This window comes from Colius striatus, chromosome 27 (assembly GCF_028858725.1).
Source record: "Colius striatus isolate bColStr4 chromosome 27, bColStr4.1.hap1, whole genome shotgun sequence".
NCBI lineage: Eukaryota > Metazoa > Chordata > Aves > Coliiformes > Coliidae > Colius > Colius striatus.
Genome location: NC_084785.1, coordinates 1,414,776 through 1,442,067, shown reverse-complemented (window position 1 = coordinate 1,442,067; position 27,292 = coordinate 1,414,776). Strand labels below are relative to the sequence as shown.

Sequence of the window (27,292 nt, the reverse complement as noted above, 5' to 3'; positions counted from 1 at the left end):
GCTGCTACATTCCATGATGTTTGTTCCACATTCCCAGCTCTCCCCCCCTAACCCTTCCAGTCTGCATGCTCAGCGTGCAAGTGAGCACCTGAAGGAGGCTTTCACAGAGCTCCATGAAGTCCAAAGCAGACAAGAGACACAGCCTGTCTTACAGGAGTCATTCTGGGGATGCCTTATAATAGCAAACAATGATCTCACCCTGGAAATTTCACAAGGCATTAACATCTGGTTGGAATTAACAGCCCTTGGTAGGCTGGGGAGAAGTAGCCAGAGAAAGCCCCACCTCAGTTCCCCAGACCAAATGTATCCCCAAAAGGAGCAGAAATACAGATGATCTTCACAGAAGGAAGCTGGGGACACTCTTGTTATTCACTTTTTAACACACAAAGGGTGCAACTCACCCCTCACTGGCCTCGGGCTAAGCCAAGAGCAACAGAGCTGCTCAGATCAGAGGTGTGAGTGAACAGTCATGCTGGGAGAATTTAGCCAATTCTAGGTCAAGCTGAGTCCAAACTGTTTCTGCTGGTGAGGAGGGATGGGCTTTCATCACATAAGCTTTAAACAAAGACACAGTTTAAGCCCAAGGGCTGTGGGAGGCGGCTGAGGGTTAAGTTAAAGGAATCTTGCTATGTGAGGAGGCATCTGAGGGGACTCAGGGAGCAGAACACAAATCATTACACACATACAGGCCAGGAAAATTCACCCAGGACACACTGAACAGAAGCTGGGGAACTCCTCCTCAGGGGTGGGAGCTCCAAGCTGCTACCCCTTGAGAAGCTCTTCCAGCATTCACCAAAGTTAACAAGTTTGCTGCTGAGGGAGGCAGGAGGGAAGCCAGACCTGCCACTCCTGCCAAAGCCCTGGGGTGAACCCAAACCAGGAGCATCTCTACTACAAGCAGAGGGGAGCAATGAAGTGCCCCACACATCTGACCAGGTCTGTCACGCTGGGAGGACACAGGTTAAACTGGGATATGCTGTTTGCACCGACACTGAACGAAGGATCCTGGAACTGCTGAGGCTCCTCCATCCATTTCTTTGGCAAAGCTGTAAAGCCTTGAGAAAGCATCAAGCCCATCTCTCTGCCCACAAACCTCTCCTCTCCCCATCAGCAAAACGCATTTCATTCTACTTGGCTTTCTCCAGCAGAGCAGGAACTGGGAGGAGGAGTTAACAAGTGGTGCCTATATAGAAAAATCACTTTGAAGAATGAACAAGAACATGGAAACAACACTGAGATCTGTTTCCTTTCCTAACATAAATCCTGCTGTCAGCTGCAGGGTCTAAGTTACACTCAGGAAGAAAACCCTGGCAACGGCACAAGGATGAACTAAGTTGTTTTCTTTCAAGCAAGAGCCATCTGCAAATCATTTCACCTCCCACCATTGTGGGGAAGCAGAGCAGAGTATCAGCTAGCTCAGCCTGCAGAGCTTGAGTTGCTGGGGACTGGGGCTGGATGTGGGAAGGGGGCACACACAGCCCCAGCCAGCAGAAACCCGATTGCAGCCCCTCTCCAGCTGTGGGACAGGAGCTGGGAAGGACCCACTCCTGGGAGAATGGCATTTATAAATGAGGGACAGCAAAGCCAGAGAAACGAGGAGAGCACTGCTGAGGCTTCACACTCACATGGAGAAAGGGGTTTAGTTCAAGGGACCAGCCAGAGCTGAACAATTCCCTCTCCAAGAGGCAAGAAAGTGTGAGGGACAGAGCAGCAAGCAGTGCTCTCATGGCCCAGGGAAGCGAGTTACAGTGGTCATCCTCCCAGTACCTTGCTCATGCAGCAAAGACCATTTGTGAAGCTCCCAGCCCAGAACTGGGAGGTTTCCCTCACCAGCAGCTCTGGCTGCACACCATGCATCTGCCAGTAACACAAAGCACAGAGCCAAATGCCCCAGGAAAGCACAAAGCCTTTCCTGCTGCCCTAAGCAAACACAACTGTCCAGCTGATCAACTTCTACAAGTCTCTTTTCTCCAGTTAAACAACATCCCATCTTCTTCCAACCTGGGACAACATTCAGCACGTGCTCTGAACATCCTTCTGTGGGAGCAGGAGCCCAGCAAGTTGTTCCCACTCAAACCAAGCAAAGGTGAGGGAGCACTGAGGCTATTTAATCAATCTGGCTTGGTAGCAGAACTCTCCAAGCCTGGTATTTGTAGGAGCTGCTTCTTCCCAGCTCCAGTGAATGGGATTTTCAGCATTGCTGAGCATTACACTGAGCAACCTCAGTGCCTCACATTTTCCATCTCCATGGTTTGCAAGAGACAGGAGGACAATTACCAAGCACCCTTTTATGGGAGGCAGAAGGCTCCAGCTGCTCAAGTTAATGGTTTTCTTGGAAACACCACAGCTGAGAAGCAGGGGAAAAAAAACCACCCCAGCTCTGCTTTGTCTTCCTAGAGGTAATTTATCCTGCTCTCCTGCTCTGAGGCAGAGGGTGGGAATCTCAGAGCTGAGTTTGAGGGAGACACGGTCCACTGATGGGAGCAAAACACTCCTCTGACTGGTGTCCAGAGCCAAACATGAGCTCACCTGGTAGCAATTATTGATTCACTACTCATCTCCCTGAGAAGCCTGAAAACAGAATCCCACTTGGGTGCTGTATTTTGTATTCTTTGTGCTGCTCTGTGGCTTTGTGCTGTTCCAAACCAATGACCTCTTGCATTGATCACCATCTTCCTAATGAAAGAAACAAACCATGGGCAGCCAGTTCCAGGGGGAGCTTTCAAACCCAGCAGCTGCACAGGCCAAGAGGAGCAGGCAGGAAACCCACAAGTCCTGCCTGGGAGGATTCAGTTCTCCCCCTAAACCAGTTGATGTGTTGCCCCTCTGGAGGTCACAGTGGAGGAAAGAAACAAGACAGAATTTCACTTAAACTATCTTGCATCTGCTTCAGGGTGTTATTTCTGGGGAAGGGTGTAGGAAGAAGCAAGTCTGGGATGAAGGCTGGGGATCAAATGCAAGCTGAAGTAATGCCAATAAAGAGCAGAGCTCCTGGAAGCAAGAAGCAGCCTGAACCCATCAGCCTGCAGCTCTGCAACACACAGCACTCTCCCTATGGATCACTCCCTTCTTTACAGCCATCTACAAGCAGGGGAGGAAAAAACAGCACTGAAATCACAACCCCATCAGGTGTACAGGCAGCAGCAACACTGGGAGCAGCAGCAACACTGGGAGCAGCAGCAACACTGGGAGCAGCAGCAACACTGGGAGCAGCAGCAACACTGGGAGCAGCAGCATGGGAGCACTCCTGACATTCTCAGCTCAGAGGTGGCTTTAGCAGGCAGAGCGGGGCAGCTGGAGGTGGCTCTTCCAGCCTGGGACCCCGAGGGACTGCCAGTGCCAAAGGAGCTGAACCAGGGTTAACAACAGTGGGAGATGTACTGGGAAATATTCCCCTGGGCAGGCTGCTCCTTTGTGGGTGTGACTGGGCAGCTGGACACCCATCAACCATGGCTGGTGAGCCTCCATGAGAGCCAGAGCAGCTGGGAAACGCGTCATGAGAGGTGTGAGACCAGGAAAGTATCAGTGGGAAGGAGGGACCTGGGCAAGGAAACACAACAAAGGCCTGTTCTATTCCAAGATTACCTCAGTGGAACTCTCAGCAGCAGATCTGCCCCTCGAGCTGCCTCTCTGCACAGGGTGAGCAGAGGGGCTCAGCAGGGGTTACACTCTGCAGTTTGCTCCCATCCATTCATCCCCTGCATACCACACAGAAATGATGAAGGGAATTGCTACCCTATGAGCTGGAAAGAGCTATTTCTGGAGCTGACTGTCCACCTCTCCTACTCTAGCACCTACCAACTATTACCACCCATAGCACAGGGGGACTTCAGCCAGGAGGGTGAGGGTGCAGCAGCTCCCCTGCCTGCACAAGGAAACGCTTGACATGTCAAATATTTACACAGGAGGAAAAGCTGATCTGAAGGAACGAAGCAGTTGGAGGATTTTCTACCTCAAGGTCTCCAGTTGTCATCTGACAACCTGCATTTTCAAACAAGGCCCCCAGTGTTCATCCAAACCCGGTCCCAGCCCCTTGCTGGGGGCTCACACAAAGCTCTGCTCTTACTTGTAGACATTGGTGTTGTATTTCCTCTCACTTGGAAATCCAAACATGCCACAGACCACTCGGGAGTTTTTCATGGTCCAGTGCTTGTCACAGATCTGCTTCCAGCTCCCTTCATCCTTCACCTCCACGTAACCCTCTGTCACCGGCACGCGCTTGCGGTAGGTGGCGAGGATGGCGCGGATCCTTATGTCCTCCACCTGGATGTTCATGTTCTGGAAGCAGAAACGAAACACCAGTGGTGCTGGGCTGATGGGAACTGGCTGGGTAAAGTGAGGAACAAAGGCCAGTTCTGTTCAGGGCTGACCAGGAGGAGGCAGAAAGGAAGAGCTGTTGAGGGAAAGACACCAGAGCGAAGCAAACAAACCTTCCCACCCTGTGCAAACCCAAAGAAGATGCTTTCTCTCACTTAATGTGCATTATCTTTACAAATGGCCCTGCAACAGATCTCCTCTGTCACTTGAAATGCTTCTTTCAGAGGCACAGGGCCCTTCATTTAGTCTCAGCTATTTGATTCTTCACCTCACCGTGGAAGTGAACTGAGCTCAGCTTTCCTGGGCCACCTGGATGCTGGCAGGGTGCAGGGCAGCAGGAGGCCTGGCAGGGAAGGAGGTTGGGGCTGTCATCAAGGCCCTGGGCATCCCTTCCCCTCCTGACCTGGGATGCTGAGGTGCTGACACTGGTGTGTCAGCCCAAGCTGGGTTCCTCCTGCAGCTGCAGCCTTCGTGGGGACAGCAAGTGAGTCAGGAAGCTGCCCTGGATTTCACATTTGGAGCCTACGTGAGGGCAGAGCACAAACCAACCTCACAGGGACCCAAGCCCAAAAGCAAAGTCCTGGCTGGAAAATATCTGCTGTGGCAAGCAATTACAAAGGAGCTACTGAAAGCTTTCCAACTTGCTTCCAGGAGGCTTTTTCTTGTCAAAAATGTACAAAGCCACGTGGTTCTGCTGACAGTTACATCAGACCTGAGGAATCCTCCCTTCCCCTTGCTCAAAATCCAGCCACTTGGAAGAGGAAAATGCCCAGAGCTTTAAAGAGACACGAGCCTCTGCTCAGTGATCAGCAGCACACAGAGGTACCAAAGTCAGGGAGATCACAGCAGGATGGGCACAGCCCTGCAGATGCCTCGTGGCACAGCCATTTTCACCCACACTCAGACTACAGACCCTGGGCAAATGGAAGCCAAGAACCTGCTGGGGCAGGGGAAGGAGCAGGTATCTCCTCCTCATCCACAGCCCTGCTACTGCTCTGCCCACATCACCTTGGGCAAGACACGTTTTCCCCACCCTCTCCTTTCCTTCTTTCTTCCCCCCCTCTCCCCTTGCTTCTCTTTATTCTTTTACTGTCTACATTTCCCACAGAGTTTCACATCAAACCAGGTCACCCATTCCCTCTTTTCACCTTCACCTGCAGGAATCCAGCCCTCCAGCAGCTTGGCTGGAGCATGCAGGAGACACTCAACCTTGTCATTTACCCAGTAGGACAGTGCTGCTCAGACACAGCCTGCACTTAGGTTTTGAAAGCTCTTGCAGAAGAAAACCAACCAACCCCAGCAACACCCAGGTTGGTCACATCTGAGTCATTTTAAAGGTGCTCTGGACAAAGGGTGTGATTCAAAAGCAAACTTGTACATCTCCTGGGCACCATGGGAGTCCATTTGCTATTAATACACAAGAGTTTCCTCCTGGATTTGGCAGATTCTCTTGAAATATTGCATGGCTTTTGACTATGTGCTGCCAGGAAAGTATCAGAGTCTCTGTGCAGGGAAGGCCTCCCCAGGCTGCTTTCCAAAGCCTGCAACTCACTCCTCCCCTGCTGCAGTTTATGGAACGTTTCCAGCCCTTCCCTTGACAGAGAAAGTGTGTTTACCTGGAGCTCTACCTGAGAAACCACCTTGTTCCTCTGCTCCTTCTACCTTGCCTTGGTTTCTTCACCAGGAAACAAGATGCAATCAAAGCCTTAACTCCATCTGGAAATAGCTTTGACTGCTCAAGACCTAAAAGTGGTTTTAAGAGGCCCATTAGAAGGATTAAGCTCAACATTGCACTGGGAGAGCACATGAAAAGATAGTAACTATGGAGGAAATCTGCACTGACAGCTGAGAAAGTGGGTGAGCCAGTCTAAGAGAGCTTTTCCATCTGTGACTGCAGCATATATCACCCTATACAAAGCCCTAAGCATGTTCCCTTCACTGGCTACGTCAGCATCAGCCCTCCTGCACATGGAAGGAAGGGAGATGGAACGTTTTCCCTGACTAGACCTGACATCAGCAACGTGCAAAACCCACCTGCTGCTTCTCACCAGGCACCACTTCCACTTGGCTTCCATTTAGGGAGGATGGAGGCTGCTGCTGGTCCTCAGCACAAGGGAGAGGTGTTCAGAACAAAGGGCTGATCTCACCTTCAGGGACAGTGTTGGAAGTGCTGCTGTTAAACATCTCCCTGATGCTTCCAAAGCAGCAGAGTCACTATTCCTCCAAGGTAAGGAGAGGACTCAAAAGATGGGAGAAAGCAATGACTCTCAGCCTCCTTTTGCAGACTGGGAAATAGGAGGCAGAGAGAGTAAACTCCTTCTCCAAAGACCCCAAGGGCAGGGAATCTCACCCAAGTATCCCTCAGCCCCAGCTCTAACCTCCATATGAAGGTCCCTGCTGCAGCAAAGGTGCAAACTGAATGGCTTTGCTCTTGCACTTGAAAATAAAAGGCCAGAGCCAGCACAATAGCCCAGGCTCTGGTACAAAGGGCCCACAACATGTCTCTTCCCCCAGAGATGCTGACATACACACAAACCAAACCCTGCTCTGGGACCCTGTGTAATGAATCCAGCTCTTCTCCTTTTTTTGCCTCTACTTGCCAAGGAAGGAATAAAAAGAGCAAACTGGCATGAAATGAGCCATCATTCCACTCCCTCCAGGGCATTTCAGGGCTCAGATAGCTATAGCAGACCAGCACATTTTCAGGACCTGAGAGCAAAGCCAAGCCACAGCCATTCAGAGCAGAGGATTATTGATAGAGCAGCTCCAGGCTCTGCTCTGAGCCTGAACAAACAGCAAAATGCCTGACAAGAATTCAACAGGCTGCAAACCCCAGCTTTGGAGTCAAGATTAAAGAACAAAGGAGCAAAACTAAGGAGGTTTCTCAAGGACAAAGGAGCACTAAGAGCTCTCTGCTGATAGCTCTTTGCAGCCCTGAGCAGTTTTTCCTCTCACTGCAGGGTTTTTGTTACACTGGGAGGATTCAATGAGGCAAATCCAAGGCAGACACATTGTACCTTCCAACACCAAGTGAGGAGCAGCTGGGCTAATGGTGAAAACAGACTCCACATATAACCCAGAAGCAAATCACACACTTAATAGCTAGAGCAGGCTTTTGCAAATCACCCTCTCCATCAGGTACACGTGGAGACAAATGCCTACAGCAAAGCTGGCCCATCAGCAAGGAAGCCTCATCTCCAAAAGCTTGGCACCACAGCCAGACACTGAAGCTACCAGGCAGGTTGGGAAATCCTCTGAAGGATCTCTGAGGCGCCCAGAGCAGCTCTCTGCAACCAGCTGGGAAGCTGAATGTGTGTCCCTCAAGCTCCTGCCCTCAGGTATCAACCCTAAAGCCTTTAACAACATTTCAGGAGCCAAGGAGTCGTTCAAAGAGCAATACTACCTCTAGGAAATAAAGCTGAGTGGGTTGCACCCCAAATTACAGGTAGGGAGAGAGAGCCCCAAAGCCAATGGGATGTGGTTTGCTCAGTCTGAGCTTGAGGAACACAAAGCAGGGAGGGGGGGAGAAAATCAAGCACAAAGCCAAGGCTCAGCTCCCTTGATATGAGGGAAAAATGCTGCTGGGGATTCCTGGTTAACTCTCATGGCTCATGATTAATAGTCCTTGCACAATTTCCACCCACATAGGCCACAGCTGTGGAGATGGACCCACCAGCCCTTCTCCTCTCACCCCCCTGCCCCCCAAACTCCAAGCTGGAGAATTCAGCTACTTGCCTGACTCAGACCTGGATCTCCAACCTCTCCTTTGCTCCTGAAACAATCCCACCCACATACTTGGGGCTCAATCAGCTCTTGCCTTTGCTCTCTGCTCTCCAGAACCCTGCTAGCTCTGGCATTGCTGACCCCAGCGTGGGGTTTGCAGCTCTGCTCCATCTGGCCTCATTCCCCACGCCACAGCTTCGCTTTCATCCATCATCCACCCTGGCACAGATGAGCTCCAGGAAGGGAAGAAGCACACAAGCAAGAAGAAAGCCCAGGATATTTCCCTCCTGCTTTAGTTAAACCTCTTTAGCCTTGAAAGGTGTGAGGAAACAGAAAGCAAGGGGATGGAGAGCCAGGGAGAAAGTGTGGCACATCTATTCCTAGATCCAACGCTCTGGCTCCCACATCAACTTGTTTTTCACTGGAGCTACTTGGACTGCATGCAGTGATCTCCAAAGCAAGCTCAAATAACTCTGGGGTGAGGCTTGAAGAGATCCTGCTCAGTTCTGTCACTGATCTGTGTGATTTTCAGCCTCACCTCCTCTCTGGTACCTCTGGCCCCTTGCTCACACTGCCTTGCCTCTGTTGGAAAGGGAGGACAGTGCTAAGCCCACCTTCCCCTGCTCTGACTCACAAAGCCTCTGCAGCAAGGTCTTCACAGCTGCATTTGCCCAAAGCAAAAGGTGTGATCTCAGGGACATGGTTTAGTGGCAGTGCTGGGTTCACAGCTGGGCTGGATGATCTTAAAGGTCTTTTCCACCCTAAAGGATTCTGTGCTGCGAGCTGGGACTTCCAACACGGCTCCAACAGCACTCAGGGCAAAACCAAGGGGGAAATAAAGTGGCAAACTACTCTGAGTTGGGCCATATTCCCCTCCACCCTACTCCTTGCCTCACCAAGAGCCACATCCAAGACTCAGACTGCTGCTGCTCCTCGGTCCTGGATACAAAAGGCCACCCCAAGCCAACACGCTGAGCTCTGTTACGAAACCAAGGAATCTCAGCTTCAGAGAGCCAGGGCTCTGCCCAGAGACACAGAGAAGAAAAGGGGGTTGGTGTTGAGCTCTCACAAAAGGATTCCTGGCTCCTGGAAAGTTTTCACATGAGCCTCAGCTGCTTTTGTTTCCACTCTCAGAACCCAAACGCTTCCCCACGGCTTCGGAGCCGACTGCAAAAACCAACACAACTTCCATATCGCTTTCTTCCACCTTTTGCCATCTGTTTCATGTTGGCAGCACAGCTGTGCCCAGGACAGCATCCTTGTGCTCTCCTCCTCCACTGGCCACACTCAGTGATCCCTTTTCCTCTTGCAGCAGCCCTGAGGATGCAGAGTCAGCGACACAGAGCCCGTTCCTAGAAACACAACGGCAGACACTGCCCTGGTCCTGAATCACTGGCTCCTGGCTGAAGGCAAGCCAGCAGCAGCTGGGATTTCAGAGGGGTTCTTTAGAAGAGCATCCCAACACTCCCTTGAAACACACCCCCACGTACCCAGGGATGACCAGCTGGACCAAACAGCTACAGCAGCGTGTCTGCCCTCCAGCCAGGTCACCAGCACAAACGCAGGCAGAAAGGGAACCAGAATGAGGTTTTGCTTCTATTTACAATGGAGCTCCAGGATTTCTTGGCTTTCCAAACACCAAGACATTAAGGCTACAACTCAGACAAGAAATGTGCTGATTCCCCCTCCACCCTCCAATTCAAACATAACACAAAATCTTTCCACACAGACTTTGTTCATCTCAGAGTTATTTTCCCTCCTGTATTTAAAACCCTGCACTTAATTCCACTCAAGTCTCAGCTACAAAGTCTGAGGAGGAGGGTTTAGAAAGCTCTCTCTTCACATAGACAGGAATGGATGGAATCTGTTTTGATTTAAACATCTGGAGCTGTGCCTCTGAGTCACCAACAGGGTCCCAGCTGTTAAACAAACAGAGTCAAATAGATGCTGCAAGACAAAGATGAGTTGCCTACTGGGGGGGGGGACAGCAATCCCCTGGGAACCTTCTGCTGTATTGGACTGTAAGCACTTTTTGTTCTGGGGCAGTACAAAAGGGTAAGGGCTGAGAGTGCAGCTCAGGATTAGGAGCAAACACAGAGCAGACTCTAAAGGACAAAAAGCTGAGGCCTTTGCTAAGCTGTGAAAGGCTCCAGCAGCAGCCTCCTGATTGCCAAGGCAAAAGCAGGCTGCTGCAAAGCACCAGAGGGAAAAGAAATGGTGGTGAGGGAGAGAAAGCAGGAGCACTGAAGCCTGGAGATGCTTTGGCATGGGAGGAAGGCTCAGCTCAGGGCAGGATGCTGCTCTGCTCTGTGCACATGGAGCATTGCTTGGTGAGCAAAGCTTTTACAGTCTCAGTTCCAGACACTGCAAGCTAGCCAGGTTCATTACCTGACCTCTGTGTTGCAAACAGATCACAGTCTGCTCTCAGGCTTAGTTAAACACTGTCTACTGTAAGAGAAAAGGCATTGCCTGCTGCATGGCAGCTGCAGCAAGCTGCTGTCACCAGCCCAGTCCTTGCACAGCTCATACCTCCTGCCAGATGACAAGCACCAGCTCTGAGCCCAGCAAACCCAGCACCCTGAGGTGCCACAGGCCATCACAAAGAAACCACTGAGGCAAGCAGTTAGAAACTGTCCCACAGGCTTTCAAATGACAGCACTAAAGCTGGGTGGCTTACCCCAACAGCTTAACGAGCATTTGTCTGGGGTGAGCTCCAGGAGAGATGCTGAAGACCTCTCCTAGCCCCACAAAGCATCAGCATCCCTCTTACACGTGGGTTTATGTTTAGGGAGTTCAATATTTACAGCAAGGGGAAAGGAACTAGAACACTGTTGTCATAACAAACAGGCAAATAAACCTTTTCTTGCCAAACACTCCTGAGAAGTGTTCAACAGTCCAGACAGAGCTTAAGTCTCAGGTGGTGGTGACCTAAGATGCAACTTCCCGGAGCATGGAGAGAGCCTCCACTGCTTTTGCATGACAAAAAGCCAGCCAAGAGGAAGATTTCTCTGTGTACCAGGCCACAAACAGTGACCCTGTCCTCCTCCCCCTCCTCACACCTTCCAGTCAGCACACAGGAACATTTTACACTGCCTCATGCACAGAGCCCAGTGTTAAACTGCCAGCTCCTGGGCCGGACCTGGCACTGCCCATTCCCACTGGTAGGACACTCAGACAATGTAGTTGAACCCACGTTTAACCTGGCATCACCAAAGCCTTTGAAGTGAGATTTGGGGCTTTTTTTAGTGCTTCACCTAACACCCAGAAGGCAAAAAAGAGGCCAGAAATAGCCCAGCCTGGTATGTTTAGCTACACCTTGTCTGCCCACTGTCTGGCCAAAGCTCAGTCTCAGGTCCCAGATCTATTTGGGAACCCTTAGTGGCTGCAGCAATTAGCTCTATTTAGAGGATGGCCTATTTTGAAGCCTCTGTGTGGACACAGAGAGGAAAAGGGTGAACAACAAGTATTTTGTTAAGGATGTTTTGAGAGATAGGTTAAAAAAAAACCTCCCAAACCCATAGTGCATTTGTTCAAGAAACATATTAAGGGTGGGAGTTAGTTACTGTGGCCTTCACATTGCTGGTCAACCCAGGAAGGTCAACACAAAGTGGTCACCATGTAGTGCTTGAAAAAGCAGGGCCAGCACTCCCTGCTTGTGGCTTCCACACCTTGGATCACTCTGACTTCAGAGCTTCTGGCATCCCAGACACAGGGAAACATTGGAGTCTGTGCACACATCTCAACTGCAGGCTTTGGCACTGCATCAAGGAACTTGAAGGCAGGTCCATGTTCCCTGCCCAGCCACTTTCAGCCACTTGTGAGCTACAAGATAACCACCAACAGTCAAACTGCACCTTTTCATCTGGCTCTTGGTGCCTCTGCATGCATCAGTGGGAGGAGCAGTGCAGCATCTGGCTCTTGATGCCTCTGCATGCATCAGTGGGAGGAGGAGTGCAGCATCTGGCTCTTGATGCCTCTGCATGCATCAGTGGGAGGAGGAGTGCAGCATCTGGCTCTTGATGCCTCTGCATGCATCAGTGGGAGGAGTGCAGTGCAGTTCAATCTAGATGCACAGATGCTGCTGCCAGCTCTTCTCCTTAGCTGTGCTTTCTGAGAGGCACTTAGCTCCTAGAACCTGGCCCTTGCTGCCTGCCCTCCCTCACCTGCAGAGGAGACAAAATGCTTACTGGGGGCAAACAGACAGCACAAGGCTGAACCAGGAGGCTCCACTTGTTGTACTTTACACAGCTTGGATCCCTGCAGTTCAGTTACAGCAAAATACATTCAACAGATATCTATTTCATCTATTTCTAGATGTTTAACAGCAAGTAAAGCTGATGGCAGTTTCTCTGTCCTTTAGCAAGAGAGGGATGGATTCCAGACCTGTCCCAACCTCGGTCCTGGTAGGAGACTTAACTCCTTCCTGCCTGTCTCCCATCTTATCACACACCCTCCATCACTCACCCTCCAGGGAAACATTTCACTTTGGCACTTGCCTTGTAGAAGCAGTGGTCAGGGGCTGCCCCTTCCCAACAGGACAAGGGATGGAAAGGCTCAGGGACAGGAAGAGCTATGACATAACCCTCCAAATATGAGCTGTAATGGGAAAAGCTGTGTCTGAGCAGAGAGAGAAGTGCCAAGTGGTTTATGGTGATGGAAAGTTTCATCCTATACTACTTATCTGCAACATTCCCAGTGTGGGAAATGGAAGTATGAGTGTTGCCCAGTAAAAACACACTCTGCTTGAGGGCTATCATGTTGCTTTGAAAAGAGTGTGAACTCTTTCTTTGGCCTGTCAGGTTTTAGGAAGCAAATGTCACTTTGCACAGCCCCTCTGAGCTGGAGCCCTGTCCAAATGAAGTCAGATGTTCTCTTACACCTCCTGGCTTTCCATGGTAAATCTTGGCAGCCCCAGAGAACTTTGCACTAAAGGGTCTTTAAGATGTTTTCTAAATGATGAATGGTTCATCTGTCCCTGGCACTGGGAACACACAGAGCAAGGGAAGTGCAAGTGTGGATGGCACAGGGCTGGCCATGGCTTAGCCAGGCTGCACAAAGCACTTGTTTCCTCTCCTGCAACAGCAAAGCAGAAGAAAACTGCTGCTCCTGCCCCACTGCAGCTTTCATCCTGCCAGACCAATGCAGGCTGAAGTTAGTGCTTGCTCCTTTTAATCTGCTGGCTGCAAAAACATCAGTTTGGAAGCAGTCAGATCCATTTGGGAATCATTAGTCTGTGCTAAGTACTGTGGGAAAGAGAGACTGGAGGGTACAACTGAATAAATGAGCTCTGTGCATCATCTTAAACCTAGCCTATTCTGAGTAAAACCTGGTTTTAAAAGCAGCTGAAGGGCAAACTGAAATACCTTCCACTCAGTGGGAAATCTGCACTGGTTTAGCTCCACCAGTGCAATAGCTGAAGGCAGTGGGACTGGTGGAGACATCTGACCACAGGATTGCTGCTCAGCAGAACATTCCAGGCCCCTCAACCCCTCATCTCATTCCAAAGAGAAAACATCACTTGGGCAAGCTGTGGGCTCCAGACTAAAGAAGTCAGCAGCTTACAGAACGATGATGTTTCCTCTGGTGAATGTGAGGTATGACATGCAGAATTCCCAGGCATGTTTGAGAAGGCAAAAGTCTTTCAACTTGCATTCACACAAGCCTTTTGACCTCCCTGTTTTGGAGTTTATGACCCTATGAGTAACTCTGCTCATCTCCTTTGACTCAAACTATGTCAGGCCAGCTGCTAATGAGATAAAGCAAAGACGACGAAGAGGAGGAAAGCTGAGAGAGGGAAGAGTCTGAACATTTGACAGCCAGCTGTGACTGAAAAGGACTTCCACAATGGCACCTTAACAGTTTCTAGCACATCACCTTTAGCCTTAATCCTGCTGCAATGAAACCAGGAGAAACAAGAGCTCTTCAGTTTAGAGGGGTGCAAGAAGAACCAGCCTGGCTTTGCAGAGCAGGAGACACAGTTGTGGTACTGAGCTGTGCATCAAGTTCAGACAGGGAGCAGAGCAGCACACACAGAGCTGGGGGTGACTGCAGCCACTGCCCAGAAAATGCAACACTGTTTTGTACCACCAGCACAAAGCCAGGCTGACAGCTCTCAGCTTAGTGCAAGTGCTTAAAAATAAAGCCATTCTGGTTTACTTTTCCCCCACCTCCTCAGCACTCCAGTGTCTTTCTCCACCAGTGCCCCTTGGCAACTGCTGTGAATGCTGTTACTTGTCACCTCAGTGATGCCTTTGCTCACACACAGCTCCCAGGAGCTGTCAGGGATATTTCTCCTCTCACACCCATTTCTCCTGAGTGATGCTGTTGGTGAGTCAGGCTTTCTGCTACGTGAACTGCTTCAGTCTCAGCGTTCATTTGACATATGACATGTGAAGATTAAGCACCCACACAGCACCAGCACAAGCTGGCCCTCAATTACCCAATGTGGCCAACTCATCAGTCCAGCTCCAGTGCTTAGCTAATGGAAAAGCAGAGCCCTGCAAAGCCTTTATGATTAATATCTGAGGCATCTCAGAGGGAAGTGACCTCTGTCTAGACTAAAGCATCTTTTCTTCCAGGCCTCTGGTTGGAGGATTCACTGTGGCTTTGGGGAAGCAAACGTCTGCCAAAGCCATCACTGATGTTCCATGAGCTCTCCTCATTCCCTGAGCAACAACAGTGCCATTGATGGGGCAGCCTGGGATCCCTCCAGAAAGCTTCCTTTCCCCAGAAAGCTTCCCTTCCCCCTTAGCCAAGTGAAGCAAGGTCAAGGCAACAAAGAGAATTTCAGCTCTCACCTCCTAGAGCTGCACCCAAGCACAGGAGCCTTTCATCAGCATGCTGGATGCTGCCTGCTCAGCCATCCAGTGTCTCTGCTGAAGCCTCAAGCAGGGCAATGAAAGGTTTGATCTGCCCCTTGTCAAGTGAGCTGTGCTGCAGTCAGCTCCCATGGAAATAACCTGGTAGGAGAAACGTGCTGGGAGCTCCTTTCTAAACCAGTGGCTGTGAAGCAACTGCTGGAATGATTCTGTTTTCAAGTGATGAAGAAGGCTGAACCCATTGTTTCAGGTTGTAAGCAAAGCCAAGGTTCAGCCATGGAAACCACACTGTGGTATGAGAGACATCCTGGATTCCCCATCTGCTTAAGATGAGGTTTGGCTGTGGTTACTGAAGAGGCTCTTTCAGCCACTGAGTTCAGATACTGAAACAAGGGAGATGGTAGCTGAGATACCACAAATACTTTCCAGACTGAAAAGCTGAAGGAAAAATCCCCACACTTGTCTCTTTTTTCCCCTTTGAAGAGCTCAGCCCAACTTCTTCCCAGCCCAGCACTCCCCTGGCTCGTTACTCTTCACACAGAACGAGCCCCCTGGAAGGTGATTCAACCATTTCACTTCTGTCATTTCCCCAACAGTCCCAACTTCAGCCTTACAGGTTAACCCAGCTGTAACCCAAAACCTCTCCCCCAGTGACCAGCCCACGTCTTCCTCTCTTCCCATTCCATGATCCCCCATCCCCACCACCACTCCCACACAGTGATCATGGTTACTTTGCCATTGCTTAGCCAAACTCTGCCAAAAATATGCCTCTTTCCTTATAAATCCACTCATTTCAAGCCATGCTTGTGAGCTCTGTTGACCTCTTAGATTTTGAGGTCCCAGTTTGCCCCAAAAGGGAAGTATCAGGGGAAAGAACACTCAGTTTTAGTGCTCTAAACCCACAAAGTCACCCAAGCACAGCACACATCTTGTCTCTTCTTCATGCTTAGAGACAGAAGCAACCAGCTGGCAGCTCTGCAAAGGGATTGTAGAGCAGGACTGATGTGTTTTCTCCTGACTTATGCTGCATCCTCCAACCCCCCACCAAACCCTTCACATTCTTACTGTACATTTCATTCTCTGAACAGCTGAAACCTGAGTGTTGCATCTTTAGCCAGCATCTAGGGACACAAAGAGTTGAACTGGGATCCTGCTTAGCAGCAGCCACCCCTGTCTGCAGAAAGCTCTGGGGCAGCAGCTTGCAGATTTCAGGGTGTTTACCTCGATTTGGTTAAGCAAGGAGTTGTCAAACTTGAAGCCAGGGATTCTCTTTTCACTGCAGACCACTCCCACGTCTTCGGTGTGTTTGCAGTCCGTCACCCCCCAGCCGTTGGACGTGCATGCTGCCAGGGTGCTCTCCTTCCCATTACAGTGGACATTGTCCATCCAGATTTTCCCTGAAGGGGATAAGAAAGTAGAACTGAGACTCACAAAGAGGGTGAATCAGATGGTGCTGAAAGCAACTTGTCTGGAGACATCCAAACCCCGCCTGGATGAGACCCTGTGGGAGGGAGGTGGGACTGGATGAGCTTTTGAGGTCCCTTCCAGCCCTTGAGATTCTGTGCTTTTACTGGGTCAGGGGAAGGCATTATTGCTAAAATCAGCTGGAATAAAACAGCTCAGGAACATCAATGGTCCACCTCAAGGTCTCCCTAACTGGAAATGCTCCATCCCTGAAAAAGCCTCAGAGCTTTCCCCTTTCCTTATCTGCATGGTCATAAAAATGCCACCAGCCTGAAGCAGATCTCTGGTAAGTGCCCTCCTCTGCTGACAGGCACTGCAGAGCTCAGCCTCACCAGCTCCCCTCCTCAGGGCTGATTAGACCCTTCCCTCTAATCACACTCTAACCATCCCTCCTGCCATTCAGAGCTTTACATCCCCCCCCATTTAGCAAACCCTCCTCAAATCTCTTGTAGGAGACAGGTCCAAGTTTTGCTTAAATACCTGAACTTTTCAAAAGCAGATTTTGGCAAGAAAAAGCAAGCTCTGCCAAGCCACTATTGATGGGAACCTGCTGTTATTTGGGTGCCCTTTGAAAACAAGTTGCCAAGTGCAGTTTCCAGATGGTACTTAACCCCTTTCCCCCCAGTAAGAAGCACGTGTTTGTGTGTGTGTGTGTGCATGTGAGCATGCACAGGGACATGCATATACATCACATCATCATGCACAGGGACATGCATATACATCACATCATGCACAGGGACATGCATATACATCACATCATCATGCACAGGGACATGCATATGCATCACATCATGCACAGGGACATGCATATCCATCACATCATCATGCACAGGGACATGCATATACATCACATCATGCACAGGGACATGCATATACATCACATCATCATGCACAGGGACATGCATATACATCACATCATGCACAGGGACATGCATATACATCACATCATCATGCACAGGGACATGCATATGCATCACATCATGCACAGGGACATGCATATCCATCACATCATCATGCACAGGGACATGCATATACATCACATCATGCACAGGGACATGTATATACATCACATCATGCACAGGGACATGCATATACATCACATCATCATGCACAGGGACATGCATATACATCACATCATCATGCACAGGGACATGCATATACATCACATCATGCACAGGGACATGCATATACATCACATCATCATGCACAGGGACATGCATATACATCACATCATGCACAGGGACATGCATATACATCACATCATCATGCACAGGGACACGCATATACATCACATCATGCACAGGGACATGCATATACATCACATCATCATGCACAGGGACATGCATATGCATCACATCATGCACAGGGACATGCATATACATCACATCATGCACAGGGACATGCATATACATCACATCATCATGCACAGGGACATGTATATACATCATATCATTTAAAAACCAGGTCCCTCAGAGCTCACTGCTAAGATGAGCAGGCAAAAACATCAATAGGTGTCACCTCCAGACCCCTCCAGGTCGTGTTTCCCCAGTTCAGCTGAGAGCAAAAGACCCAACAGCATCCCTGGGATTGAGCTTTGCTGAGGGCTTGCTTTCCCTTTGAAACCTGATGGGTAAGTGATGCTCCCCCTGCAACCTGCCCCCTAAATTGCAAGGGGGAAGGGCCAACAATTCCCATCTTTTAGGGTACCAGATGCTTTGCTTGTCTGAAGAGTAACACATCCTTCAGACACAACGGGCTGCCTGGCCCTCAGAGCCACGAGGAGGTTCTGTAGCTCTTTCCCTTGGCTGTCCCAGCTTTGTCCCAGCAGCCCCAACAGTTCAGGTGATTAATCAGCAGCTGATGGACCTACCAGCCCAAGAGGAGAGCTGAAAGAGCTCCTGCAAAGCCTGGCTCTGCAGTGTGAGAAGCACAAGCCCCTCTGCACGAGCCCAGCGCCGTCCTGGCGTGCACAGGACACTCGCTCCCATTCGCTCACGTGGCAGCCTGGTTTGTTTTCACATGTCACGGCTGCTTTCTCACTCAGAAACCTCCTGCTCTGTCCCAGGAGCCAAAATCCACAGCTTGGGACAACACTGAAGGTTTCCCATTTGAGTCAGGTCACTGCTGAGGCTTGCTTGCTCTTTCACAGGCTGGTTTATAGGTGTGAGCACTAAGGAGTGGTGCTGAGTAACACACACAGAGCACATTTCACCCTGCTGCAGTGGAAAGAGTCTGTCTGGAGGTGAGCAGTGAGCCAGGCACCAATGTCTCCAGCCAAAACAATTCTCCACAGGTCAACATTTAACTAACAGCTTATCAAAAGATGACAGTTCAAAGCTGTTGAGTCACAGAGCTCTTCCCTCCTCAGGTTAACAAGTCATTGCTATAACACACAAACATTCCCTTTCCCAAGTTCCACACACCTTCCAAGTCTTTGTTCAGCACCTTCTCCTGGGGCAGGGGGTGCAATAAGATGCAGTCCCCAGTTATCCACCACATTCAGCTTGAAAGAGCAAGAAAGGATGGACAATTTGGGCTGGGGGAGGGGGGAATTGATTTTCCCCAGCAGGAACAGCCTGAGAGTGTCCAAGAGGATTATTCTAAGCACAGTTCTATACAGGGCACGAGGTGTCCAAGCTCCTTTGGGCTTCTCTGGCTGCTTGTGCATTGCAGAGCAGGCTGCATGTGTTTCTAGAGAGGCTAACAGGGGAAAAGGTTTGTCCAGCATCCCACAGGCAGTCTGTTTAAAGCCTAAACACCTCAGAGGGGGGAAAAAAAGGGAAAAGCCTGGTGGGAAGGAGTGTTTTGAAGCCCTGTTTGCCTTGCTGGAAGCGTGAATGGGGAATGTGTCATCTCTAAGTGACGCTGTGGGTGCAGCTTCCCTTTTGGACTGCTGAAGAGCCTCCCACCCTCAGGCACAGCCCTCACACCATCATCTGGCCCTTCATTTCTTTCTTCTCCTCACTCCTGAGCTAGCTTCAGTCAAAACAAGCAAACACCTCTTATTTAAACCACTTAATCCACGGGCACTGCATCACCTGGGAGCTATTTCAATCCCTCTTTGCAAGAACCCCCCCCCACATCTTCAACTCAACCAAGGGGCTGAGAATTGGAGCTTGGAGGGACAGCTCACCCAGTGCCACTGCTCTGGAGCTACCTTACCTTCTCCTTTCCCATACTTGGAGCTTGGTAGCCAAGACACAGCCTCCAGGTAGCCCAGCTCCCTGCACACCACGTGGGCAGCGTGGATGGAGAAGTCGTCGTCGCACACGGTGCCCCACTCGCCGCTGTAAAACACCTCGACCCTGCCCTCGTTGTGCTTCCTCTTCTGCCCTGCCAGCCTCAGCTGGATCTTGGGGACGTTGGCTGGTCTCTGAGGAGGTTGGTACGCTTGTGGGGGTGGCTCAGGGTAACCAGGGAGGTAGGACCAGTGTTCATACTGGGCACAGGCCAGCGGGCTCAGGGAGATGAAGCACAGAGTGATGAAACAGTGGTTATGGGTCAAACCCAGGAATAGTTCCATTGTCAGTGCTCACACTTCTCAGAGCCAAGTCCTCTGCTCAGCAGCTGCCAGTCAGTGCAGGTAGGTACTTGTGTGGCTGTCCTGAAAGGAAAGAAAAGGCTGGGGTAAGGCTTGGTGACGACATGGACTTCAGCAAGGAGTAAAGCTGGGGGAGGTCAGGGCCAAAGCCACGTGCAGAAACCAAAGTCAGGGAGGTTCTGTGTTGTGGAAGGAGGAACAAACTGAAAAAACAAACCCCAACCCCAACATTAAAACCATTTGTAAGTTTTGGTCAACTTGCCAAATAACTTCAGCAGGAAAAGACTTATTCCAGGGCAAAGATCCCAGAGGTCACGAGCACCAGCAACTGATTTCACTGTTTCTTTAGCAACCCAGGGGCTCAGTGGCTTCAGCAACTACAGCAAACCTTGGTTCCAACCCTACCAGTACAGAACTCAACCACTTTTCCCTCCCACACCTCCTTGAATAAAGCAGCCAAAACCATCATTGAAGCAGTGCAAAACCTGAAGGGTTAATGAAATGCACTGGAATGGGGCCAGAAGGGAGGGATTTGTATTGAAGCCTGTTTTCCCAATACAGTGAGAGACTCATTTCTGTCACTGCTCCTCTGGTTTCACCTCTTAAGGAATCAGCAGATGTTACTGCACACAGACACTCTGCAGGATCAGTCCTGGCTAAGCTTGTCTGTCTGATGTGGCTGAGGGTCTCCAGTTTATGGTTGCCAAGCCTGGGTAGGGACTTACTCATGACACAAGTGCATCCTTAAATAAGCCAGTCATTTAGGTATGAACCAGCAGCTTTTTGGACTCATGAGAGGAATTTCATCCAGATGCTGTGCAGAGTTGAAATGCCAGCCCTCTCCTGGCTGCTCCTCAGCCTTCACTGGGGCACCCAGCACATGGAGTGGTCAAGCAGCACACGTGGGAGTTGGGGAGTCAATAGTTTCCAAATGAAGCAATGCCAAAGTGCACTGGGAAAAAGATCCATTATTTCCTGGCAGCCAGCAAAGGGGAGGGAGAAATGGGAAGACTTGGCTCCAAAACCAGATGTCTAGAGTCTAAAAATCCTCCAGTATTTTTGCTGGGTTTTAGCTTTCCCTAAAATAATGACCAGGAAAATCACATATGAAGACAGAGCAGAACACAGCAACCAGCCTGTGAGGCTGCTTGATGAGGAGATGCATCAGAAATCCCAGGCAAGTAGCCCAAAGTTCAAGAGATATCAGCTGGAACCTCAGGCAGGTCACTGCCAGGGCCGTGCCTCAGTTTCCCCTTGTGTTAAACAGGGCTGGGGATCGTGAGCTTTGAGACCTGGGGAGGGAAAGCACACACCTAAGGAACAGAAGGCATGTGTCTTAAAAGCCTAACGTGGGTATCAAGGGGAGGGAACAGGAGAAGCAAGGGGAAGCTTCACAACAGGTCCATTGGGGAAGGGGGGAATGTATGGCCAAAAAAACCCCCTGGGAAAGCACAGATTTGGTTCCACAAGAGTGAGATTTGGACATGTGCATCAGGCATCCAGTGAAACAGTGCTATGGAAACGAGGCTTTTTTCATTGCTGCAGCTCAGGAGGGGAGGCTGAGAGCAACCAAAGCCCTGCTCCAGCCCAGAGGTGGGCAGAGAGGAGGGAAGCACAGCTTGGCTTTCACAGGGCTGCTCTCCTCCAGCAGCAAACAAAAGGGCATTTCCCAAAGCACAGGCAGCCACCAGGGCAGAATGGATGTGTTCTGTGGAAAGAAAAGGCTCCTGAGTCAAGGCACATCAGGGCTAAGTCTGCCTTCAATACCTGCTAGCACTGATTGCCAAAGAAACCTCTTCCACTGTTTCTGTGGATGTTTACAAGCTGGTTTGTAGCCCAGAGGACAAACACATGGGCAGAGCAATTGGCATGAATAGCCTAACCCCCCCCCCCCCAAGTAACTCTCTCCAGATCACTACAGAGCAACATATGGTAGTCATAAGCTCAAATACCAGAGGGGAGATGTCTGCCCTCAAGCCTAGTAGTCCTCAGGAAAATAACCCCCCTGCTTTTCACTTCCAATCTCCTTTAAACATCTGCTTTGACCTACTCCATCTTCTGGGGCTGTTTTTTCCTGCTACTGCATGAATTGGATTTTAAAAGCCTTTGCAAACGTTAATCAAAGAAAAAAGGCAGCTGGGCTGAAACAAAGTCCCTCCAAAAGCACTTGAGCTGAGGGCAAGCTCCACGGGCAGGCTGCTAGAGACGGCAGCACAGCTTTGCCAGGGCTGTTCCACGCACACAGGCAACCTGTCTGGGACCTTCTGAAGTGTCTGCATGGTCTCACAGGGAATCAAAGGAAGGCAAAGGCAGGGGATGTGTGCTGAGTGGCTGAGTCAAGCCCTGAAGGGCTCCTGCTCTCAGGAGACTGGAAGGCAGGGCAGGGTAATGACCAGAACGTGCCAAATTCCCCTTGAGGTTACAGCTTTGCTTTATGATGCTCCAAGAAGGCTCCATAGTAAATAAGAGTATTTTACAGGAGAAAAGGACCTCCAAGTCAGCATGTTTCACTCATCCCTCTTGTGCCAAAGCAAACAATGGCCAGTTGTCAGCTCTGCACTCAGGTTAAGCAGGGGGCTTTGGAGATCAGAGGCCAAGGGATAGCTAAAAGCTGTCCAACTCCCATTCCCAAGCCTGCTTTCTCTTCAAACCAAAGCTCTTGAGTCATTTGACTGAAGGACTTCTGCCAAAAGACACAACAACTTGGAGAAGCCATTCAGAGGCAGGATGTAATAGCTACCATCTGAGAGAGGTGCTCCCTGAAGTGTTAATGAACACAGCAGCCAGAGCACTGCAAGATGCCAGAACCCTGCCAGAAGTCCCAGCACTGGGAGAGCTCGTGGTCCCTGAGCAGCTGGGGGGAGGGAGAGGAGGGGTCACAGCAGGTTGTTTTCATTGATACCAAGGTTATTCAGGGAAATAACTACTTTAGATGATAGGAAAAATAGTAGGTGGAGCTTTTAGCCTGGAACACTTGCTGAATCAGCCAGCCCAGGAGCCCCAAAACCCCAAAGGGCAGCTGCAGGTGGGTTTGCTTTTGTTGCCCAAAAAGGCTTCAGAGTCAGCTGAGACTAAGGAAACCTGCCATTCACCATTGGGCTGAAGGAAACCTGGCAAGGCAAGAAGAGAAGGTTGCCCAAGAGCCCCTCACCACTGTGCTGAGGGAAGTGTGACAAGCAAAAAGGGATTCCCACAAGCCTGTGTGAACACCACCCCAAATGCTGACTCAGGAAAATGCCTCAGGGCTACAGATACTTTGTGCTCAGGTCACACAGCTTCACACCCCACCTTTGTCAGGAGCAGGAGGGGCTCCAGGAGGGCTCAGGAGAAAGCACTGGGGGAAAAACCCACCCCATTCAGAAACCTCCCTTCCAGTCATATTCCACCTGCAGCAGCAAATCCCAGAGGAATTCTTTGTCAGATCAGAAGAGCAGCAATCCTACACGCTCCAGGAGACAAGGCTGCAGTGTGTTCCAGCCACCACAGCCTGCTTTTCCTTCAGATTCTGTTACCAGCTGCTTCAAAATAGTTACACATTCCAAACATGAGCAGACAAAGCTTGCACAGTGTCTGCATCGCCCCAGAAAGAAAACCTCCCATCCCCAGAGGTCTTGTTTATTGAGGTGCTTAAGGGAAACTATTCAGACTAAGTCACTACATCAGGAAAAGCAGCATCCAGGGGATTTGGAACACAGGCATGCTTCAGTATTTCCAGCAGCTCAGGTACAACAACGAGACTGCAGGAGCTCACCCTGCCCAGAAACCACCCAATAGTTTGGTACTGAAAGGAGTCTCAGCTTTCTGTCTCCTGTCAGGGTTGGTCAAGAGGGAATCACACAGCTCAGGCATCTTGTGGGAGAAGCATCCCTCCACAGCAGCTGGGTCAGCTCTGGCAGGCAAGACAAGCAGTAACACACCAGCCCAGTCTGAAGCATTGATAAAGCAGCACAGAAAAGGTTGTGCTGTGGAGCAAAATGAAATGGTGCCACAACCCCATGAGCCCTGGGTTTGTTCTTTGCTGAAGCCTCTCTCCTTAGCTCCAAGATGTCAGTTGGACTGCACCAGTGCCAAAGTGAACCATCTCTGCTCTTCAGTCAGAACACTTCAGCAACAGGCTCACTTAAGAGCACTTCAAGCAGCAAACAGCATCAAATAGGAGTCAGCTCCACACACATTTATGGTGGCATCATTATAAGCAACAATAATAACATGTAGTGGGGACAATATTGAAGCAAAGCCACTCCTCAGCTGCTGTGACCAAGCCCTGGACACGTTCTTTCCCCCTGAAGCCTCAAAGAACCTGCCCTGAACTTGCTAAGAACAAATCTATAGGCATCAATTGGCAGGGCTTCTGGTTTGTGCTGCCTGTTCCCTTGGTTGAAGGGCTCATTCTTCCCCCTCATAGCCTCTAATAGCCTCCAGATTTACCAATGATGTCATCTTAAAAGTAGATCTTTTGGTCTCCCCATTCAAAAGAATCCAAAGCAGAACATTCAAAACCTACTGAAGGAAACCAATGGAGAAGCCAGGAAAATACTGCAGGTCTGTTGGCTCCCCATCCTGTACTTCAGGCCATAAAATGACTCTCCATCACCATATTAACATACCATTTAAGGCTTTGAGGCATGCTCCTGCTAGCTGCTGACTCAGCCCTTTGCAGGACTCCAGCCTCAAGTGTGGAAGGGATGAGATGGACACAGTGGCTGGCAGGGAAACGTGCAGCAGTTTCATTGCAATATCATATTGAGCTTTTCCTTCTTCAGAGTATTCAGCAGGTGACACTAACAGGCTGCTCATCCTCCCCAGAGCAAAAGCTTGCTCCCCAAATCATCAGCTCAGGTAAAAGCAGAAGCACCAGCTTTCCTACTCCCATCCTTATCCAGGCAACAAAAGGAGGTTCTGGAGTGGTTGCTGGGAGTCCTTTGTGACTGGAGATGCAGCAGTGCTCCCTTAGGCTTGGCATGCACCAGGAGGAAGAGACAATTAGCTCTCTGACCTCTGCTGGCAGCCCTGGGGCTGCTCTGGGAGCACCAAACACTTGGCATTCAGCCACTTGAAGCAATGCCACTGAACTGTAGGTGCTGCCTTCCCAACTCCAGCCCAGGCACCCAGAGCTGTTGCTCAGGCACAGGCTCATGGCCACGGGGCAGGAACAGGCTCTATTCTCCAGCCATGGCAAGGGCAGCTCACACCAGGCCCCTCTCCAGGGCTACTGGGGGGAACAGATGGATTCTCCAGTTCAGAATCTCATGGTGGTGGGGATTGGGAGGGTCCTGCAGAGCTCCTCCAGCTGAGCCCCTGCTACAGCAGGTTCCCCTGGCTCAGGGGCACAGGAATGTGTCCAGGTGGGTTTGGAAACTCCTGAGGAGCCTCCACACCCTCCCTGGGCAGCCTGGGCCAGGGCTCCCTTCCCTCAGCACCAAAGGAGCTTCCCCTCCTGTGCCAGGGGCACTGCCTGTGTGCCAGCCTGTGCCCATCACCCCTTGTCCTGCCACTGGCCCCAGCTTCTCACCATTTGCCCTTCAGGTGCATATAAAGTGTTGCTGAGGTGCCCCTGAGCTCAGGCTGCTCTTCTCCAGGCTGAGCAGCCCCAGGGCCCACAGCCTTTCCTCCTCACACACATGTTCCATCCCCTCAGCATCTTGGTGTCCCTGCCCTGGCCTCTCCCCAGCACTTCCCTGTCTCTCTGCAACTGAGGAAGACAAAGGCACCATCCTCTACTACCTCATCAAGACTCTCTTTGATCCTGGTGGCTTTTCCAAGCTGGGAAAACATTTCCTGAAGGTTTTTCTAATGACCTCAGCCCTGTGCTCCTGCCCCAGCACTCACAAAGCCCCCCACTCTGAACTGGACTGGACAGCAGACAATCTTAGTGTTGAGCCTCATCACCCCTTGACTGATGTATTAAACTTCATTATAAGCATTAAACCCATTTTTTCGGGGGTTACTTTCCAAGATCATCCTGCACTCAGCCCTAGGATCACATGCAAATCCCTTCCTGCAGCTGCAAGCATCCAGCCCACTCTCCCTGAGGATGAGCTTTCTCCCCATGTGCTTTGCTGTTGCACTGTAGCTGATGCTAAGATTTCATGCCACCTTTTCTAACTGTCCTCTGGCTTCAAGCAAGGAAATTCCACCACTGTGGGTGTTCATGAGCTGGTTAGAGAGATGCCAAGTAGTTTAGCTCCCAGATAGCTAAACTAGGCTCTTTCTCCAGTCTTCTAAATGACCTTCAGATCTTTTACTCCCCCCCACAGGAACATTAAACAGCAAAAGCTGATGTAAAAGGAGGCAGAAGAATCACAACTCCATGTGGACCGTGCAGGTCCCACCCAGAAGCAGCCCACATCTCTGTGCTGCAACTCTCCAGGTGGATCCTGGAGCCCTCCTGAGAAATCCTGCCACAGCTCCTCGAGAAAGCTGCTGCCAGGCTGAGCTGCACGTTCTAAGCAAGGACAGCAGGGAAGTTTCTTCACTGGGGACGTCATTGTTTTGCACCTTCTGCCAATGGGAAACATCTGCACCGAAGCCTTTTGTTTCCCTCTCCAAGAGCAGAGAGGGAGAGGAGGATTCAGCTGCCTCTGGAGTTTAGCTGGTAACACTCAGGTCTAAACCAAGCCTCCTTTAGCAGTGTCACAGAATGTGGATTGCCCCAGCTCGGAGGCAGTTTGCAACGTGTCTCTTTTCTCATTCCCTCTGTGTCTGCGAGCAAGGGAGGGCAGAAAAAACCCCTTTAACTCGCTCTCTGCAAAGTGACTCCGAGGATGTGGCATCCCAGCCCTGCTAAATCAGCTCTCAGGGGGGAGAGAAGAAACAGCTGCCTTCTTCCCAGCCCTCTGTGTCTCAACATCACAACCTGAGGGGGAGAGAGAGCAAAAGCATCCCAGGGGAAAGGGAAGAAAGAAGTGAAATGGAACTTTCCGCCCCGAAGCAAGGGAGGGTTGGAAACGTTACAGACCCAACCCATCACCCCCCTTCACCCCCAGCCCCAGCGCCCCTGCCCTGGCAAAGCTGCTGTTACCTTGGGCTTAGTGGTTGGCTGTGCCGGGGCTGACCTCTGCCTTGTCCTGCCTCAGCAGCCTCTTCCCTGGGAGCTCAGCGATTCCCCACCCGCGAAAGCACAGCAGCCTGCAGGCTGGGAACCACGCTGCGAGGAGCTGCTGCTGCCTGGCTCATTTCACCAGAGTTAGTCGAGCAAACCCCTCCCAAGCCCCGAGACCCAACCCCTTGAGCCTCGGCTGCGGGAGGCTGAGATCATGGGCTTGTCCTGTAACCTGAGCGCAGGGGGCTGCAAAAGGAGCTGGCAAAGGGGTGGGATGGAGGGAATTGCGAGGAAGGAGGTGGGTTGGGAGGGTGGATGTTCCCTGAGGTCGTGCATTGAGAATGGACCCCGAGGACATCGCCCAGAGCAGTGTTAAACCGTGCACAG

General features: G+C 50.7%; 1 protein-coding gene across 1 annotated transcript in view; it reads right to left on the bottom strand.

Annotated features, from left to right (window-relative positions):
• LOXL2 (lysyl oxidase like 2) overlaps positions 1 to 26,998 on the bottom strand; it is a 43,745-nt gene extending 16,747 nt beyond the window's left edge. Inside the window, exons 1-4 of the mRNA XM_062015812.1 lie at positions 26,885 to 26,998; positions 19,485 to 19,926; positions 16,080 to 16,255; positions 4,067 to 4,278 (exon numbers count right to left, since the gene is read on the bottom strand). Of these exons, the coding sequence (XP_061871796.1) occupies positions 4,067 to 4,278; positions 16,080 to 16,255; positions 19,485 to 19,845 (749 nt within the window). The 5' untranslated portion in view covers positions 19,846 to 19,926; positions 26,885 to 26,998. The remainder of the gene's footprint in view (positions 1 to 4,066; positions 4,279 to 16,079; positions 16,256 to 19,484; positions 19,927 to 26,884) is intronic.
• Between the last annotated feature and the right edge of the window lie 294 nt (positions 26,999 to 27,292).